Genomic DNA, 21,007 nt, shown 5'->3' on the forward strand with positions numbered 1-21,007 from the left:
GTAATTGGAATCAACAAGCAGAGATATCCCCATGTGCTCACTTGAGGTGACCACCTGGGTTCATGAAATAAGTGGACAATGGGGGTCTGCAGCAATGCAGAGATGGGTGGAATCTAGACATATCCCTCATGCAACCTCTGAAGCACAAAATGCCAGTGGGAACTGTTCTGTCTACCAACAAAAGAGGCAGACTGCAGATGACTATTTGGCAGATTTCCTTGTCTGAAAGCCCTGAACACAGCTGGCAAGTCAGGCTGATGCTGGTAGCCCTGGGGGGCTACAAATGGGTCCTGACAGGAAAAGAAACTAATTCTGGACTGGGCTTAGCTTACCTGGTGGTAGATACAGATGCCAACAGTATAAGGAAAGAGCTAGAACAGAAGATAATGCATTGATTTGGGTGGCTGACTGACATTTCCTCAGACCTAGAAACCCATTTTATGGCCCTCACATACTGTCCAACGATAGGCAGATATCTTCCTCAGCTAATAGTTTGATAGAGAATTGGACTGGGCAATTAAAACACTGGTTGTCAAAAACGGGGTAATAAAACCACAACGGGTTGACTTACACACCTTCTAGAGTGTGTGCACACATTGAGCATGAACATTAGGGGGTTAAAAGAATGTTCTCACTGTATAGATTTGTCTTGTTTTTCTGGCGGATCTGAGGGAAGGGTTTGGGGAAGGTGCTAGTATACTTTTGACCCCACTGGACCTCAACTTTTTTTGTCCCTACCTGATGCAGTGGTCATAGGACCAAAGTTGCAATTATAAAGGCTGAAAGCAGGGATGATTCTGAAGCGGAAACTGTACTGATGTTTTAAATGCTTTTGTTAGAATTCTTAAGGGCCTTACTGGGCAGGATGTGCCTTCACCCCATATGGAAAAAATGGGATTAACAGTGCAGCTATATTGCCTGGTGGTAAAGATAGCCCATTAGTTCTGTACTTGTGTAACAGGAGTGGACTGAGAGGGAGGCACTTGCTAGACTAGTATTGCTGCCTTCAATCTAGACCAGCATAGTGGCTGAATCTAATGTCCCTTCCAAAGGTAGAAATGTTTGGGATTAAATGGAGAGAGGAAAAAATAATATCTATGGGTAAAGCAATGAATGGGTTATGTAATAAGGGAAATCTAATATTCTATTAACACCTTGAAAGAGGCTCAGACCAAGAAATGAAACTCAAACTTTCTTATTACCAACCCTCTAATCTTATTTCTTTTTATTCTGTGACATATGGGCCGAACCATTAGCCACTGCTCATGAATAAATGCTGTTATAGGTTGAATGGTGTCCTTCCTGAAAAAGATATATTGGCATACTAACCCCAGTACCTCAGAATGTAACCTTATTTGAAGAGAGGGTCTTAACAGAGGTAAACAAATTAAGATGAGCTCATTAGGATGGACCCTAATCCAATATGGTTTATGTCTTTATGAAAAGGGGAATTTGGACACAGGAACAGACACATACAGAGGGAAGACTATGTGAAGATATACAAGGAAAAGGTAACTACATACAAGCCAAGGAAAGGGTCCTGGAACAGATTCTCCCAGCCTTCACGAGAAACCAATCTGGTTAGACGCTTGATATCAGACCTCTAGCCTCAAGAACTGTGAGAAGATAAAAAATTTCTATTATTTAAGCCACCCAATTGTGGTACTTTGTTATGGCAGTCTTAGAAAATGAATACAAATGCACATCTATACCTCTAGCCATCTTTCTTTCCAGGAAAAGTGAAGTCAGATGTACCCCTTGAAGTTCTTTCTTATCAGGAAGAGCTCCCCTTCAAGTCAGACCTGAGGATGTAATACTCTAAGTCTCCTTATGGCTTGTGCCAGATTTCTGTCTGGAGATATTTCTAAATTATCTCCTCTTCAAATTCTTCCTCTTCAGTAACTGATGACAGGAAACTCCCAATGAGACCATTGATGTAGGTTGAAAGAGAGGTGGTAATGTAGGAGCAGTAGGCACCTTGTCAGTGTAAACCATCCACTCATGACACATACTTATGCTCTTCAGACCTGCTCATGTATGATCATGTATTACTACTTCCACTTGAAGATAAAGTGCTGCTATACATTAAGCCAATTTTACGGTTTGATGAATCAGGTAACATCTAGTAAATAGAAGGCATCTCAGATCACATGTTCATTTAGTGTCTAATAGTCACGGGTGAGTCTCTACCATGGTCCCATAGCAAACTAGAACCTATGTTACCAAGTTGGGATCTCTAGGAAGCAGACGCTGAGACAGAATTAGAGTGTAAGGTGTTTGCTAGGGAGTTCTCTGGGATTATTACCTATGGAATGGAGGTGATGGAGAAAGGATTCAGTAGTAGACACTCAACAATGCAACAGGGGAACAAAGTTTCTCATTTGTTTATTTGTTTTTGCTGCAACATTGTATGACTCAGGAAAACAGTCACTAGAAGTGTTATGAGAACTATGTATTCACTAGACCTTTCACAATTGTGGGAAAGAGGGCATCAGAGGATTAGAGAGTCTCTAATCATTATATCCCAAAACAGCAGTATGAATGGGCAGGTTTGAGTTTGCAAGGAAATTCAAACAGCTGTGCATGTCTAGCCACCAAGGTGGGACCAGGAAGAGTGAGCTCATGGAAATGTTGCCACCTCTGAGGGAAAGTTAAACTCTTGGTTATTGGCTCAGGGCTGATGTTTGGAACTTATGAACAGTTCTGGATATGTTTGTCAATCTGCTACTTCCATATACTTTTGAGGTTAAGAGCTTCTTAATTTCTGCATTCCAAATCTCATGCAGGTTCCTCTTTTGTCCAATTATAACTTATAATCATAAAGCAAAGATAATTCTGGAAAATGTTCTAAATCTCTTGTAACACAATCCAGCACAACCATCATTACCTTTAGCTTTCATCCACATGGTCACAAGGTCTCTGTTTTCAACTTGAAGTGCTGTGTTGAAATTGAAGGAGGAGCAAAGTACAAAAGGTTACATTACCTTCTGATGAAAACATCCTTTTTTTTGATAACTTTGCACATTTTTCTTTATAGCAACATCTTATTGACCAAGGCAATTATTTGTAGACTACACTAGCTACAAAAATACTGAAGATACATCTCTCAACAGTAAAGATCAATAACCTGAAAATTTCTAAGTTATTTTAATAAGGAAGAAGGGCAGAATAGATATCAGGTAGGCAAATCTCAGGGTCTGCCACAGTAGGCCAGAAAGGAAATTCCAATAAGTAACAAAGTCAATGACCACACACATTGCATACAGTAGAAATTAATTAGAAACAATAACAAAACTAATTTCAAATACATTTACTTGCATACTGAAAATACACTTTACTTCAGTCCAAGGAAACTTTACAATGGAAATGAGACAATATATATAAGTGAACCACTGCAGAAATAATACATATCAAAAGTTGTGAGATATAAGTGAAAGGGTACTGGGAGCAATAGGTATCACTGCAGAGGTTTATGTAGAAAATGGAAACTATAATTTATTAGCTAGGGATCACTTCAAAGATGAGACTGATAAAACAATTCCATATTTACAACAGTTTAAAGATTTTTCTCCAGTATGAATTTTTTCATGCATAGTAAGAAATGAGATACACCTAAAGGCATTCTCACATTGATTATAGTCATTGGGTTTCTCTCTAATGTGTATTTTCACATGTCTTTAAAATATAAGGGAAGACTAAAAGATTTTCCACATTCTTTACACTTCTGTCTCCCAGTATGAGTTCTCATTTGCTGACAGGAATAAGAAAGACTTGAAGGCTTTCCCACATTCTTGAGATTTATATGGTTTCTCTTCAGTATGTGTTCTCACATATGCACTCAAGCGTTAGGAATTATACTTTCCACATTTCTTACACTTATATGTTTTCTCTCCAATGTGAATTTTCACATGGCTTTGAAAAAAAACTAGATATAAGACTCTTCTACACTCCAAATATGAATAGAATTTATCTCCAGTATGAATTGTTATATGTTTCCTAAGGGATAATGAATAGCTGAAGGCATTTTATACATTCACAGTGTTTTTCTCCAATGTGCATTACATGTATGATAAAACCTGAAGAACAAAAGAAATATTTGTCACACTGCTTTACAATTATAGAACCTCTCCCCAGTGTCTGTATTCATGTGGTTATTAAAGGAGGAGGGGAAACTGCAGACTTTCCCATATTCCTTACATGCATAGAGCTCCTTTCTGATATGTTTTCTCACTTGTAAAGTAAGCTTTGAGGAATAAGGGAAGGTTTTCCCACACTCCTTCCATAAGGCTTCTTTCCAATGTGAGGTCTTAGATGTACAGTAAGACATGTGGAAGAAATAAAGGATTTCTCACATTCTTTTACATTCGTGGGGTATATTTTCAACATAATTTCTTACATGTGCTCTAAAGAATGAAGGACAATTGATTCTTCAACACATTTTATATGCATATAATTTCCAGTGAGAATTTTTGCATTTTCTGAGGGATGAAAGCAAATGGAAGGCTTCTTCACATTTTTTACATTATATGAATATAAGTATTATCTCTACCATGAGTTCTTACATGTAAAGCAATAGATGAAGAATGAATAAAGGCTTTACTACATTTTGTATATTCATATTTTTCTCCATGTGAATTTTCATGAGTCCTAAGACACAAAGAACAGCTGAAGGGTTCTTTACATTCCTTACATTGATAAGGTTTGTGTCCAGTGTGTGGTCCCATATGTATCTTAATAAGTGCATAATTAATGAAAGTTTTTTTGCAGCCAATGAATCGATAGAATTTCTCTTCAGTATGAGTTCTCTTGTGCACAATTAAATTTGGAATCTGGCTGAAGGTTTTCCCACAATGATTATCCTCCTTATATTTCTCTCCAGTATGGATTATCTTATACACAGTAGATATTAAGGTCTTTCTGAAATATTTTCCTATTTGATTATATTCATAGAGGTTCTCTACCATATGACTTCTTAAATCTCTACTGTGCCTTACTCTAATTTTTTGTGCCATGGATAAAGATTACAAAATAGGTAGGTTGTTTGTTTTTTACATTTTAGGTAAAGTAGTATAATACTAATTTAAGGTATATTGTGATAAGTAAAGGCTATATGTTTTTATCCTTAAGGGGAACATCCCCCAAAATGTTATAGTAAAAGTCAATTTGGATATAAAATGGAATGCCAAAATGTACACAAGTAAGCGAAAAGAAGAGTAGAAATGAGAAACAAAAGAATGAAAGCAGTATGATTAAAAATGCAATAGACACAATTGTATAAATAATCATATTAAATATACATGAAATAAATTCTCCAATTAAAAGGCAGAAATTATCAAATTGAATAAAAAAAGCAAGATCAAACTCTATATAGTTTTAAAAAGGTGCACTTAAAAGATAGAGGATAAAAGTAAAAATATTTTAAAAAGAGATATCATATAAACCCTAAAGTGTAAGAAATATGGGTTACTATTAATATCAGATTGAAAGTATTATTAGAGACCAAAGGGATGTTTCATAATGATTAGTGTCAATTCATCAAGAAGATAAAATAATCCTATGTGCATATCAAATAAAAGAGCTTCAAATACATATGGTTCTTAAAAAATGCTAGAAATAAAAGGGGAAATAAAGAAAATCACAATCATAGTTGAAGAATTTAACATTTTCCTTTTAGTAGTTGATAGAACATACAGGAAAATGGTAAGAATAAAAAAGATTTAAACAACATTATCAAGCAACTTGGTTTAATTGATATTTATAGAACACTACAAGCATTCATTTCAAATTCACAAGAAAACTCACCAAGTTTAAACCCATATGTTAGATAACAAAAGCAAAACAGCAAAACTCAATAATTTCAAAGGACTTAAATCATATAGACTATGTTCTCAAACCCAAACAATTATTTTGGATATCAAAAATGATATCCCTGGATATTAGGAAAACTGAACAACACACTTCTAGTTAACCAATGGGTCAAAGAAGAAATCAACAGGGAAATTACATATACATTAAAACTGAATGGTAATAAAACCAAAATATTAAAATTCATGAAATGCAGCTTAAATAATACATAGGAAAAAATGGACAGTTTTAATTTATATTTTCATATATTTAATCTATATTAGAAAAGAGGGGCCCAGAGTCAACAATCTAAACTTTCAGAGAAACTACACAAAGAAAACTAAAACCAAACTAGGTATAAGAAAAGAAATAAAAACATAAGCATGGAAATCAAGGAAACAAAACAGAAATCAACAGGAAAATAACAAAGACAAAGAATGGTTTTCAAAAAATATATATATATTAAATATATCTTTATTGATTTCAGAGAGAGGAAAGGAGAGGGAGAGAGAGAGACAGAAACATCAATGATGAGAGAGTCATTGATCGGCTGCAGCCCGCAACCTGGGCATGTGCCCTGACCGGGAATCAAACCCCGATTGCCTGGATTCTAGGTCAACGTTCAACCGCTGAGCCACGCCCGGCCGGGCTCAAAAAATATTAATAAAATTGATATATACACTTGTAAAAATACTGATAAAGACAAAAGGAGAGAAAACATATTTTACCAATATCCAGAATGAAAGAGGGGCATAATATAAGTACATAGAAAAAATGATAAAGGAATATTATCAATATCTTCAAGCCAGTAACTATAACACTGTAGACAAAACAGGCAAATTACTTAAAAGACACAGGCAACCAACTACATAAAAGAAAATAGAAAATTGGAATTGCAGCATACCTAAACTGTTAAGTTTGCAATTCAAAATCTTCCTGCAAAAATGTTAGCCATAGCTGGCTTCTGTGAAAAATTCTATCAAGTACATAAAGAATAAATATCTTAAACAAACACATCAAAGAGAAAACGAGGAAACAACTGCCAACTCATTTTATGATTCCAGTATAGCCCTGAAACTAAACCTGAGAAGGGCATAACATGAAAAATTACATATCACAAATTATGTTTCACAAACATAAATACAAAAATTCTCAACAACGTAGTAGCAAGTTGAGTTTACCTAATATATAATATTTTTCACACTGATGCATGCCATCTGGAAGAAAAACATACAAACAATTTGCCTGGCCACAGTCCCACCTGTGCTCTTCCATTCCCAGTCTTCAGGACTCCAGCTCATCAGATCTGCTGGGTATCTTCATTCTTCCACTGTTGCTGCTGCTATCCCATATTAGAATGGAGAGGAACTTGATTCATATTTCACTGTTCAGATTCTAAATGTGACCACCATCACTACTGCTGTGCTGCTCATTTGAACTTGAAAGTTGGAAACCACCAACAGGACCAGGACTAGGGCAAGGTAAATGTCTCAGGAGCAAAATTAATGGATAACCCAAAAACTTGATAGTAAAGACAGACACTATTTAATGCAGTATTCTAAAAAAAAAAAATCAAACTTAATTAAAAAAAAAAACATGATGAACAGAATTTCAACATTTAATTAAAGACACCATCTAATCTTATACTTACACAACGTGGCCTCATCCTAATTCCAGCCCTGTCACACCCTGGTATCAACCTTATTGTTTCCTGATCTCACTGGGTGATAAAAGACCATGCCTATGTTATACTTCTCTCTCCTGGGCTGCTCCTTCAAGATCACAAGGGCTACCAAACTTCTAGATCAAATAATGCTGCATTGCTATGTTTACAAAAAGAAAACTCCTTTAGTTTGCAAATATGATCTCTGCTAGAATGTTACTAATGCCAATTTTATCACATATATTTATGCATTAAAGGAGCAAATGCCTTTACAATATGGGAAAGAAATGGAAAAGTAATATTACTCTGTTATATGTATCTGTGCATGCAGTTCATCTCTACCATCTATTAAAGCTACTCCCCTAGACATGCACACATATACACAAACACACACATAGACAAACACTCTGAGTGCAGCTATGAAGTTCAAAAATTGTTTGAGGTATTTATTACCATTCATACATAGTGATAGATTCTTATTGGTTTTTCATGGTTATGCTGATAAACTGAAAGTAATGCTCTTTTCAAGATATTCAGATCAGTCCGTGAAAGACATAAGTATTAATCCAATCAATACCTTTAATTCTACACTTTACCAATAAAGTATTTGTAAAGTAAGATAGGAAAGCAGTAGTGGATGCTGACACATTCTGGTCTCTGGGCCAGTTTCAAAACACGCATCTCCTTATCATGGAAATGTTGTTAGGAATTTCTCATCCTCTCACCAGGCATATTCTACCAAAACACAGATTGCTGATATGCTTATGAAGATTTTCAGGACTCATATTTAGTCAATTTGCTTTCTCAAGTAAAATTTTTGGTCCTCCTATTTTCCTGTCTGAGAGAGACCAGAGTTCTGGATTGCTGTATAAACATCGTAGTCATTTTGTAAGGATACCACTAATTCAGATTTAAATGTATAACTGACATTTATCAGCTTACCTTCTTGTTTATTCCCCAAAACTCAATTGTTTGGGTTGCTACCGTCCAGGAATATTTCTTTGAAAGTTCAATTATCTGTATATGTTTGTATTAGTCAAATTGCATGAAGATCTGAACTCAGCCACAGTAACTCAGAGTACTGTCCTTGGATAATACCTAAAGGAAAGTAAAACCACTTTTCTGACAAGCATCTCAAACATCTTAAATAGACAACCTGAAACAGTCTGACAACTGCGTAAAACCACCTTACTCATGAGGAGGAGAGATGTGTCAGTTTGGAATGCATTTGTCTGTCATCAACAGAAAACTCAATTACAGTTGCTTAATCACAGAGGGGTTTATTTATATTATGCAGCCTGGGAGAAGGTAGTGTAGAGCTGTTGCAGCAGTTTAACAATGCTATAAAAATTCAGGGGCTTTCTTCCAACAACCTCTTTACAATGATTTATATATTCTGTAAGGCAATATATGCTTTTCTCCACCATGCTCATTACTTTCTTCTGTGTCTTTGCTATCAGAGTTGTTAACATCCATATTTCAACTAACAGTCTGTTCCAAACAACCTAGGCTTTTTAAAAAATCATGCTCTTTAAAGTTCTTCCAGCCTCTGCCTATTTCCCAATTCCAAAGCAACTTCTATGTTTTTAGTTATTTGTTACAGCAGCACTCCACTTCCAGGTATCACCTCTGTATCAGTCAGGGTTTAAACAGAGAAACAGAACCAGCAGGAGATATATATTAAGAGATTTATTGCAAAGAAGTGATTTATTCAGTTGTAGGAGCTGGCTAGGCAAGTCTAAAATCTGAGGGGCAGGCAATTAAAAAGGGCAGGCTGCAACTCTGAGCACAAGCAGAAGCTGCTACCCACAGTCATAATGTCTTCTTCATCTCAGGGAGGGCTCAGCTTTGCTTTTAAGCCCTTTCAACTGATTGAATCAGGCCCACCCAGATCATTTAGGATATTCTCCCTATTTTAAGGTTAGCTGGTTAGCAACCTTAATTCCATCTGAACCTTAAGTCTCTTTTGCAATATAACATAACATGTTCACAGGTGCCAGGGAATAGAATGTGGACATCTAAAGGTGGGCATTATTCTACCTACCACACCATCCCATAGCATCTGCCAAGTTAAGAGGCTCCTAGAGATAAAGGAGTCCTGACAGTAGAGCTGATTATTTCTTCAAACCATTCATCGCACTCATTAACATGTCCTTTAATAACTTTTCTTTAACTAATATTAATTCTACAATGTATTTTCTCAGATTCCTTATTAACCAGAACAATGTCATCATCCAAAGGCAAGTAGATAGACATTGGAGTGCTGTGCCATCAAAAGCTCCTCTAGGCCCAGAATTTGGAGCTCCCTTGAGAATTTCTCTGCAATACAATTTCAGGCAATGCATTACTTGGTCCTAGAGTCTATTGACCTTTAGAGTTTATAGGAACAAGTTAAACACAGTCAATCTGAGTATCAGTAAAACTGTCCAGGACTCTTATCAGGATCATAACTTCAGTTAAGTATAAGGAAGATTCCATGAGTTTTTTAAACATTAGAGAAGAAATATTTTCATATATGTTAGTGTGAAAGTCTAGTCATTACAAATGTGATTTTGATATAAACAGCATGAAATTATACATGTTGCCTATTGATTAAACAAACAAAAAATGCAAATAGAGTTTGAAATTAGCTGGACATGGGTGAATACAAATTGATTCTACCCCAAACAAAAAATGGGTTATAAAAAAGTCATAGCTGTGTAAATAATGAAAACTAAAAAAAAAACAACTCTGCCAATTAAAAATTGAAGTAGATAGAAAGGAATCAGATATTCTTAGGTGGTGTCATATAGTGAGATGAGTACTTTTAATATTAGAATCATGTTTATTCCAGGAGGTTAACTTTCATATTATCTTTTACAAATGAGTACTAAAATTTCAATCAGAAACATGAAAATTTCTGGTACTTTTTTACTAATAATACAATAATTGAAGAAATAATTATAGGACAACAAGGCAGAGAATAACTACTAAGGAAAATAGTAGAGAGAAAGAAAAACAGGTAGAACTACAGGCTACTTACTACTGGTTAAAAAGAGAAAGGAAAAGCAAAGGAGACAATACTAAGGTTGCACGTGGGCAAGTGTCAGAAACCTACAGTGCTATGCAGTGTTGCAGTCCCCTCCGACTTCCTCCCAAAGTCCTGGCCTAGAATATTGGGGATAATCGGCTTCAGGAACTTGAAGTCATTACTCCCGGAGTCTCCCGTCAGACACACCTCGTACTGGTAGCTCTGGGACAGGGTCCCCGCGCCGCTGACATCCACCAGGGGGCCCGGAAAGCGGCCCTCGGGCGCCGCGCAGCCCCCCGCCCAGGCGGCCCCGCTCCGCCGGCACAGCCGCACCGCCACGAGCGCCAGCACCGAGAACAGGAAGAGCGACGACACGGCCGCCAGCGCGACCACCAGGTAGACGGTGAGCGGGTCGGCCGGGGCCGCGTCGGCCGCCGCGTCGCGCGCGGGCAGGTAGGGCTGCGAGAAGCCGTCCACCAGCAGCACGTGCAGCGTGACGCTGGCCGACAGCGGCGGCTCGCCGTTGTCCTTGACCAGCACCAGCAGCCGGTGGCGGGGCGCGTCGCGCTCGCTCAGCGGCCGCGCCGTGCGCACCTCGCCGTTGTGCGCCCACACGCCGAACAGCCCGGGCTCCGTGGCCCTGAGCAGCTGGTACGACAGCCAGGCGTTCTGGCCCGAGTCGCCGTCCACCGCCACCACCTTGCCCACCAGGTAGCCGGGCTCGGCCGCCCTGGGCACCAGCTCGGTGCAGGGCGCAGAGCCGTTCTGCGGCGGGTACAGCACGAAGGGCGCGTTGTCGTTGGCGTCCAGCACGCGCACGCGCACCAGCGCCTGGCCGCTCAGCGCCGGCTCCCCGCGGTCGGTGGCGCGCACGCGGAACTCGAAGGCCTGCAGGGCCTCGTAGTCCAGCGCCCGCAGGGCGAACAGGTGGCCGTTGTCGGCGTTGACCGACACCAGCGAGGCCAGCGGCAGGCCGGGGTCCGGGGGCGGCAGCAGCGAGTAGGTGAGCTGGGCGTTGGCGCCCGCGTCGGCGTCGGTGGCGCTGACGCTGCCGATGTGCAGGGCGGGGCTGTTGTTCTCGGGGACGAAGAGGGTGTAGGAGGTTTGGGTGAAGGCGGGGGCGTTGTCGTTGACGTCGGAGACCAGCACGGTTATGTGGTGCTGGGTTGTCAGCCTGGGGGTCCCCATGTCGGTGACGGTGATGGTGACGTTGTACTCGGCCTGGCGCTCTCTGTCCAGGGCCCCATTTGTTACCAGGGTGTAGAAATTCTCGTCAGTTGGTTGCAGGAGGAAGGGAAGATCATCTTGGATGGAGCAAGTCATCTTTCCGTTGTTCCCTGAGTCTCGGTCTCGAATCTTAAACAGGGCCACTTCTGTTTCGGGGGAATTTTCAGGAATGGGGCTGGTAAGTGATGAAATAGTTAGTTCCGGGGAGTTATCATTAACATCCAGCACCTCAATGGAGACTGAGCACTTTCCAGAAAGTCCCCCGCCATCTGAGGCATCTATATCCAGCTCATAGGAGGATCGTGTCTCAAAATCTAGTTTTTTGATTAGTCGAACTTCTCCTGAAAGGCTGTTTACTTCAAAAGTTGTGCTTATTTCCTGAGAACTATAAGAAAGGGAGTATGAGATCTCTCCGTTTGTCCCAGTGTCTAAATCTCTAGCAGAAACCTTGACAACTAGGGAACCTGCAGGGCTGTTCTCTGGGACCTGCACCTGGTAGAGCCTCTGCGCAAACTCAGGGGCGTTGTCATTGGCGTCCAAGACCAAGATGTGGACCTGGGCGGTGCCAGACAGGGGTGGAGAGCCGCCGTCCAGCGCTGTGAGGGTTAGTCTGAGCTGGGCCTGCTCCTCACGGTCCAGTTCTTTGTCCAGCACCAACTCTGGGTATTTCCTGCCGTCCCCCAGGTTGCGGGTGGAAACATGGAAATGAGAGTTGGGACCAATGCTGTAGTTTTGGATGTTGTTGTTGCCCACGTCCAAATCCTGGGCTTTTTTCAGAGGAAACACGGTCCCAGGAGGGCTAGTCTCTGGGATTTTCAGCGTCATTTCTCTTTCAGGGAACTCAGGAGAATGGTCATTTATGTCTCTCACTAGTAGCTCAGCTCGAAATACTCCCAATGGTTTTTTCAGTAACACTTGGAAATGCATTACACATGGATCAGTGGGGCCACACAGCTCCTCCCGGTCCAGTTTCTCATTTAATATCAAGTCCCCGGTCTGCAGATCAAGCTGCAGCCGGGGTTCGTTATCCTCAGTGACCACCCGGGCTCCCCGCGCAGCCAGCTCTCCCGCTCCCAGCCCCAGGTCCTTGGCTAGGTTGGCCACAAAGGAGCCGCTCTCCGCTTCCTCCAACACGGCGTAGCGGCGGGACTCCCAGCCCGCCAGAGCCCCTCCCACCAAAAGAAAGAGAATCAGGACTTGCCTTTGTTTAGGAAAGCGCTCCCCTCGGACCTCCATCTTTATCCCACAAACACCGGGCCCAGCTCGACCTTAGGGAGCAACGGGACTGAGACAGTGATGGATCTCAGCCGGTAACCTGTCCGGAAATGTGGGCTAGCAGCATTCTCTAGAGACGCGCTAGTCCTCAGCTCGCTTTCAGGCTTTTCTCCTCCGCTAGAGATCCGAGGTTGAGTTAGTTGAATTTGCTGGGCCTTTTTTTTTAACGCCTTAGCCTGCAGCGCCACCATGCGTTGTCTTCGAAAAGAATTGCTACAATTGTATTTATTTTTATGTATGTGTAATAATCTAGTAATCCCAATACTCTATCTATCTAGTAATACCAGTAATCTATTAGGAGTTTGGAAATGTTTTCTGAATATGATGTAATCAGAAAACCATGCAATTAAAATTATTTATTCCTTCATTCAAAAATGTAGTATTGAAATCTATGTACTAAGTTCTGAAATACATTAGTAAACAACCCAGACTTGGTTTCTATCTTCTAGAACCTGTAGTCTGGTTGGGTGCTCTGAGAACTGAAAGTGAAAGAACACAATAATAATTGGTCATCTTGTAAAGATAAGATTAAAGCTATGTGATTTCTTAAAATTCTCTCAGCAAAAAAGGACAAATTCCTCCAGATTTTCTTTCAAATTCTAGGCAGCCTATGTGCCAGAACTGTAATTCTTGCTGGTTGAATCACATCAAGGAAAAAGCTACTAGTACTTAATTGCAGTTTACATATCTTTTCTATCTAAAGTCAGAGAGTTATGATTTTACGAAACTTTTAAACTATGGGAAAATGCACATGAGAGCACTTCTATAGCTCTCAGCCTGCCTCATCTTCTTAGCGTTGACCACCATCTTATCCAGCATACATGTTCATGTTTACTTATTTCTTTTCTGTGTCACACTTGAGTTCAAGAACTTTGTTTTGTGTACTTCGATATCCCTCAACAGCTAGTCCCTGGCACAGGGCAGATGCTCAACAAATATTTGTTGAATAGATCAAGGAATAAATTATAATTAATTTTAAATTTTTGACAGATGGATTCTCTTCCTAACATAAAAGCCCACTTTTTTGCTGGGATCTTAATTCATTATATGAGACACCATGTTCCCAAGAAGCTATGCTCTTTTGAATAGTAATTTAAATAATTCAGAGTGGTCTAAAGTGTTTTTCATTAAATGGCAAAATGCCCTGACTCACCCCTAAACAAAATGATATATTATAAAAAACAAAGAACATAATAACAACCAGGCTATAATGATTCTACAAATAAGGTATACATTTTTAAAAAACGTATTTTACATTGGCAGTGTTATTTCACATTAATGCTATTCATAACACTAATGATATTAAAAACTATTTCTTACATACCACTTTCTAAGAATTTTGACTAAACACTCCATAAACCATACAATTTGGAAATATCCATAAATTCTCAAAATTATGTAGTCTAACAAAAGTTTGTGCTAGTCCCTTAAAGACTACTAATATTCCACCACATTTTGACCAAAATATTGTTACATTGACAATTGTTACATATGACAACCACAAATTTTTAATTAAAAAATTTTTTAATTTATTGATTTGAGAAAGAGAGAAAGGAAATGAGAGAGAAAGAAAAACATCAGTTTGTTGTTCCACTTATTTATGCATTCATTGGTTGATTCTTGTATGTGCCCTGACCAGGGATCAAACCCACAACCTTGGCATATGGGGATGATGCTCTAAAACAACTGAGCAATCCAGCCAAGGCAATGACCACAGTTTTCAAAATGTCAAATTATTTTAAGTTTTAACCCAGACAATAATATCTAAATATTCTTTGGACAAGTGGAAAAACCCACCTAGCTGTCTTAATTAGAGGGAAATTTGTTAAAATAGCACTTTTTCCCAAAAACTCAAGCGAGAAAGACTTGGAAAGACTGGAAAGTGTACAATGAGGTTGCTCCTTAGGCATCTCCTTCCTTCTTGTCTCTAAGTGGATTGATTTTCTATGCTTCTTTCCATGTTTTTAGGCAACATGATATCATTTTCTGGTTAAATTCCTAACAAATAGACTATTTTATATCTGCTTTCCAAAGTCATTTTTTAAACAGAGAGAATCAGATTGTCACAGCTTGGAATGTCTACCACCTTGTCAGACTGTCTGAAATTACAAAAAGAGATGGGTCATTAAAATAAACATGGCTGCAACTGTAGACATCTACTGAAGAGAGAAGTTTCCAGAAAGAGATGGGGTGGTATCTATTATTTAAATATTTGGAAATAATCTAATACTCTTTCCATATGGTGACAGAAGATGATTTGAGTTTGGGTGGTGGGCACACAATGCAATATACAGGTCATGCATCATAGAAATGTACACTTGAAATCTATATAATCTTATTAACCAAAGTAACTCTAATATATTTAATTAAAAATTAATAGTCCTATATATCATAGGTTGAAGGTTGATATAAAGAGGTAAAAATCTTTCAAGTATGGGAGAAATTGTAGTTTTTCTATTTAATACCACTGTGAAACAAAAACATGCATTTTTTTGCAGACATAAAATTTTAAGACAGGTAGGCATAATATATTAAACTGAAGATACAGTAATAACTTATTATATTTGTGTCATGCCTGTCTCCTAAGAAATCACAACATCAAAAATTTTAAAAATGTTTCTGGAAAACAAACAGAACGGCACTGAGGTTGTATCTTCAAATCAATAGTGGTTGATTATGAAAGCTGATAAATTGAACAAATATTCATGACATTTTAGGAATGAAGTACAGTTGCATGTTTTGTCTTAAAATAGAAATGATAAAAAGAGAGTAAACATGAGTATATAATTAAGGTTTCTAATCTCCTTAACTAGGAAAAGGAAATCAAAGAAATTCTGTATGGACCAAAAAAGGTAATGGAGACTTAGTATATTTAGATAGAACTAACCTTCATCTTGAATGCTCTGAAAAATTACCAAATTCCTACTTGAATCCAAAACCACTTACATAATTTGAGTTTCCCTCCATAACATTCACAGATCCTGGGTGGTTGGAGGAGACAGACTTCAGGAACTTGAACTCGCTGGTGGTACCTGAGCCTCCGTTCAGACACACCTCGTACTGGTAGCTCTGGGACAGGGTCCCCGCGCCGCTGACGTCCACCAGGGGGCCTGGAAAGCGGCCCTCGGGCGCCGCACAGCCCCCCGCCCAGGCGGCCCCGCTCCGCCGGCACAGCCGCACCGCCACGAGCGCCAGCACCGAGAACAGGAAGAGCGACGACACGGCCGCCAGCGCGACCACCAGGTAGACGGTGAGCGGGTCGGCCGGGGCCGCGTCGGCCGCCGCGTCGCGCGCGGGCAGGTAGGGCTGCGAGAAGCCGTCCACCAGCAGCACGTGCAGCGTGACGCTGGCCGACAGCGGCGGCTCGCCGTTGTCCTTGACCAGCACCAGCAGCCGCTGGCGGGGCGCGTCGCGCTCGCTCAGCGGCCGCGCCGTGCGCACCTCGCCGTTGTGCGCCCACACGCCGAACAGCCCGGGCTCCGTGGCCCTGAGCAGCTGGTACGACAGCCAGGCGTTCTGGCCCGAGTCGCCGTCCACCGCCACCACCTTGCCCACCAGGTAGCCGGGCTCGGCCGCCCTGGGCACCAGCTCGGTGCAGGGCGCAGAGCCGTTCTGCGGCGGGTACAGCACGAAGGGCGCGTTGTCGTTGGCGTCCAGCACGCGCACGCGCACCAGCGCCTGGCCGCTCAGCGCCGGCGCCCCGCGGTCGGTGGCGCGCACGCGGAACTCGAAGGCCTGCAGGGCCTCGTAGTCCAGCGCCCGCAGGGCGAACAGGTGGCCGTTGTCGGCGTTGACCGACACCAGCGAGGCCAGCGGCAGGCCGGGGTCCGGGGGCGGCAGCAGCGAGTAGGTGAGCTGGGCGTTGGCGCCCGCGTCGGCGTCGGTGGCGCTGACGCTGCCGATGTGCAGGGCGGGGCTGTTGTTCTCGGGGACGAAGAGGGTGTAGGAGGTTTGGGTGAAGGCGGGGGCGTTGTCGTTGACGTCGGAGACCAGCACGGTTATGTGGTGCTGGGTTGTCAGTCTTGGGGTCCCCATGTCGGTGACGGTGATGGTGACGTTGTACTCGGCTCTGCTCTCTCTGTCTAGAGGTCCTTCTGTTACGAGCTTGTAGAAATTTTCAACGGAAGGTTTCAGCGTGAAAGGAAGATCTTCCTGGATGGAACAAACCATCCTTCCGTTTTCCCCAGAGTCTGGGTCTTGAACACTGAACAGAGCTACGATAGTTTCCGGGGAATTTTCTGGGATGGAGCTTGTAAGTGAAGCCACCGTTAGTTCTGGGCTGTTGTCATTTACATCCACCACCTGTATTATGACAGTGCATTTTCCAGAAAGACCTGCCCCATCAGACGCCTTAATATCCACCTCATATGACACAATTTTTTCAAAATCTAGTTTCCTAATTATTGTAATTTCTCCTGTGCGTTCATTAAGTGCAAATGTTTTAGTAATCTCTTCATCACCATAAAAAAATGAGTAGAACACTTCACCATTTATTCCCGTATCTAAATCTCTAGCGGATACAGTGACGACAAGGGATCGCAGAGGACTGTTTTCCAGGACCTGCACACGGTAGAGTGGCTGCACAAACTCAGGGGCGTTGTCATTGATATCCAAAACATCAACGAGGACGAGGGCAGAGCCAGACTTTGGAGGAAGTCCGCCATCTACTGCCATGAGCGTTAACCTCAGCTCAGGCTGCTCCTCTCGATCTAGAGCTTTGTCCAGAACCAGCACTGGGTACTTTCTGCCCTCACTGCCATTTCTGGTAAGAACGTGGAAATGGGAGTTGGGGTGGATGGCATAGTTTTGAATGTTATTGATGCCTACATCCAGATCTTGTGCATTTTTCAGGGAAAACATAGTCCCTGGAAGAGTATTTTCCATGATTTTCAAAATCATTTTGGCTTCTGGGAACACAGGTGAATTGTCATTTATGTCACGGACCAAAAGCTTAAACCTATATACTTCCAAAGGTTCTTCCATTAACACCTGGAATTGCAGCACACAAGGCTCAGTGGGACCGCACAGTTCTTCCCGATCCAATTTCTCATTTACTTGTAAATCTCCGGTCTGAAGGTTCAGCTGAAAGTGGTTTTTGTTGTTGTTAAAAATGATCCGAGCCCTCCTCCGAGACAGCTCCCTTACCTCCAGCCCTAAGTCCTTTGCTAGATTGGCCACAAAAGAACCGCTCTCTGTTTCTTCTGCGACACTATAACCTTCCCGCTCCGCACAAGTCTGAGCCAGCAAAACAAAGAGAAGCAGGACTTGCCTTAGTGTAGGAAAGCGCTCCTCCTCAGCCTCCATTTCTCCAGCGCCAGGGGTCTTTAGGGTCGGGTGCCTGTTGGGTCCGTAGGCAGTCTGCCGGGGAGAGAATCCTTGCCGCAGGGTAACTCCGTTAAGGATCTTGTCTTGGTTAGATCTGTGTGATGACTGCTAGAACAGAAACCTTCCGCAGGTCTGTTTTTCACAGCCTTAGCTTACAGCGCCACCATGTGTTGTACTTAAACCTAGTTTGCTGGAGATGCTAAAAAATGTATTCCACTTATTTGGATTTATGCACACACAAACACACACAAAACAACCACCACAGATTATATAGAGAGTGGTTTATAAATAAAACTGTAACTTCTATTTTCCTGCGAGATTGTGAGTGTGGTAATGGTGCCAACCACTTTGGGAAATGATGCAAGAACAAAGCTAACTATATTTATTTATTCAACAAAACAATGATTTAATAGTATATGTCAGGCAGTATACTAAGTGCTGGGAATACAAATGCCTTCTCTGTTGTATAAAATGTCTACTATACTGTATAGTCTGTATTCTGGGGGGATTGAGTAGAAAAAGATGTGTAGCTATCAGTCTATTCCTAAAGAAATCAAACTCTTAACACATTGCAAGCACAGTAGAGGAAGTGATTCATTTACATACTTCAGGAGCATAAACTTAAGTGACATACCAGCTAGAACTGGTTTATTATGCAAACTAAATAGATAGCTTAATGGATTGTGGATAACTTATAAATGTTGTCTAAGGAGAATATCTCAGTATCTCTGTAAGCATTGTTGTATTGACTGTTACATTACCTAAAACAATTTGTAAAGAGCATCTAGACACTTTCCTAAAACTAAGATACATACATATTGAAGCTAAGATTTGCTGAGATCTTGAAAAGTAGGAAAGTCAAGATCACAAAGATAAAGGGCTGAAGTTACAGTAAAAACTAAAGTGCAGAAGAAAGTAAGTTAGTTGGGTTCATCTGAGACAGTAGGTTAAACTTATTTCCAAGTACAAAGATCACTATTTTTAGCAAGCAAGTCCCATAGCTCTTGTGGATAGCTTGAGGTCCTAGCATGGAACTAAAGTTCTTTTACTCCTAAGGATGGAAAAAATATCTTGCAGTCAGGGACCTGGAGTCTCCCCACTTGCACCAGATTTTAGCCAATATTTTAATATTGTTTAAATAATAGTATCACATATTCTGGCACTCCAATTTTCTGGCTAACTGGGAAAACAGCTTGGGCCAAGTGTTAACATTGTGTTGAATACTGGTTTAATTCTATTAAGGTACAAATCCCTCAACTGACATTCTATTTTAGAATGCTTTCTTCTACATAGTGAAACAAATTTAGTTAAGTAAACTTTCAAAATATGAGAACATGCTGGTTACAGTTATATCTGATAATTTTCCTCATAGATCTTGGTCATGGGTCCAACTTCTTTACTGTGAAATTAAATAGGCAAGAAAATGTGTCCTTAATGTTCATGCATTTAAAAAAGTTTAATCAATGGAAGCTGGTATCTATGTCAGTGAGCAAATGGGTCAAAATTAGTTTTTCATTCCCATCTGTCTGTCTCATTTTTCTCTTCTAAGGAAAAAATTTTAAGCCTGTAGACTTGACAGGAACCTTAATTTTCATGAGGCTTTCTAGTAATATAGTATGTGTCAATCAAATACTCTAGTACTCTTAATGAAATCATGGATCAACCCATATAATCTACAAATTGTATTATTTGTAGATCCTGAAGGTTTTACATTAAGTGATAAAATAATTATGTTCACATGAAACCCAGTAAATAATTTTTAAAAGAAATAGATGCTAAGGAGGGTATGATGATCCTGAGAAAAGGTGTAGACACACAAACAATAACAATTTAAGTGTTATTTTAAATAACTGCTCCTGGGCCCTGGCCAGTTTGGCTCAGTGGTTAGAGTGGCAGCCTTCAAACTGAAGGGTCCCAGGTCTGATTCAGGTCAAGGTCACATACCTGGGTTGCAGGTGCATGTGGGAGGCAAGTAATCACATCAATGTTTCTCTCTCTCTCCCTTCTGTTCTCTCTGAAAAGCAATGGGAAAAATATCCTCAGGTAAGGATTTTTTAAAATTAAAAATTGGTCCTGGGACACATAAAATAATGGAGAGAAACCTATTAGCAAGATATGCCATAAAACCCTTTGTAGCATTTTTTTTCTGTTGAAAGACTTCACCAGTTATTTATGAAATTAAGTTTTATAAGAAAATTCTCTAGTATAGATTAGTTATCTCTAAGCTTATACATTTTTTTATTCCATTCATTGGTTGAGTTAATATTAAAAGCACGCAACAAAAGCCTTGGGTTGTTGGTACATAGTCTAGGTGAGTACACAGGACTGTATGTATCTTTCTTGTCTCTTTTGGTTTCCAGTAATCTCCCCCACCAAGGGTTAAATATAAAAGTTTTATTACTAGGAAACTGGAGTCTTATTGTAGAACCCAAGGACAATTACACATTAGGACTCAGGAGACAATGGAATCAGAAACCGATAGGCCTAGGACCAAGTAGCTGTCTTGGTCTCTACTGTCAGGTTTCTGCTCCCTCCACTTTTTTATGCATTCTCAGCTTCACTCCCCCCTCCCCCCTTCCCCTCTCCTCCCTTTCCCTCCCCTCCCCTCCCTCCCTCTGCTCCTTCCGCCCTCCCCACAGGCAACTGGGCTGCTGGCCCAAAGA

At 40.8% G+C, this 21,007-nt stretch overlaps 2 protein-coding genes across 2 annotated transcripts; both read right to left on the reverse strand.

Annotated features, from left to right (window-relative positions):
• Positions 1–7,590: 7,590 nt before the first annotated feature.
• Positions 7,591–14,452, reverse strand: LOC107531518 (protocadherin beta-15-like). The gene is made up of 2 exons (XM_016205616.2): positions 10,725–14,452; positions 7,591–8,605 (listed from the first exon to the last, which is right to left on the reverse strand). The coding sequence occupies exons 1-2, from the start codon at positions 12,978–12,980 to the stop codon at positions 8,567–8,569; spliced, it is 2,295 nt and encodes a 764-aa protein (XP_016061102.2). The 5' UTR covers positions 12,981–14,452; the 3' UTR covers positions 7,591–8,566.
• Positions 14,453–14,524: 72 nt separating this feature from the next.
• Positions 14,525–20,901, reverse strand: LOC107531522 (protocadherin beta-16-like). Its single transcript, XM_087816318.1, has one exon. The coding sequence runs from the start codon at positions 18,321–18,323 to the stop codon at positions 15,942–15,944; it is 2,382 nt and encodes a 793-aa protein (XP_087672444.1). The 5' UTR covers positions 18,324–20,901; the 3' UTR covers positions 14,525–15,941.
• Between the last annotated feature and the right edge of the window lie 106 nt (positions 20,902–21,007).

The sequence above is a fragment of the Miniopterus natalensis genome, chromosome 4 (genome assembly GCF_054644295.1).
Source record: "Miniopterus natalensis isolate mMinNat1 chromosome 4, mMinNat1.hap1, whole genome shotgun sequence".
Lineage (NCBI taxonomy): Eukaryota > Metazoa > Chordata > Mammalia > Chiroptera > Miniopteridae > Miniopterus > Miniopterus natalensis.

Bases quoted from the DNA above. Each gene is read 5' to 3' on its own strand.
- LOC107531522 (XM_087816318.1), bottom strand. From the start codon at position 18,323: ATGGAGGCTGAGGAGGAGCGCTTTCCTACACTAAGGCAAGTCCTGCTT.
- LOC107531518 (XM_016205616.2), bottom strand. From the start codon at position 12,980: ATGGAGGTCCGAGGGGAGCGCTTTCCTAAACAAAGGCAAGTCCTGATT. The intron at 8,606-10,724 runs GTGTGTCTGACG...ACTTTCCTTTAG, and splicing joins CCCAGAGCTACCAGTACGAG to GTATTATCCAAGGACAGTAC.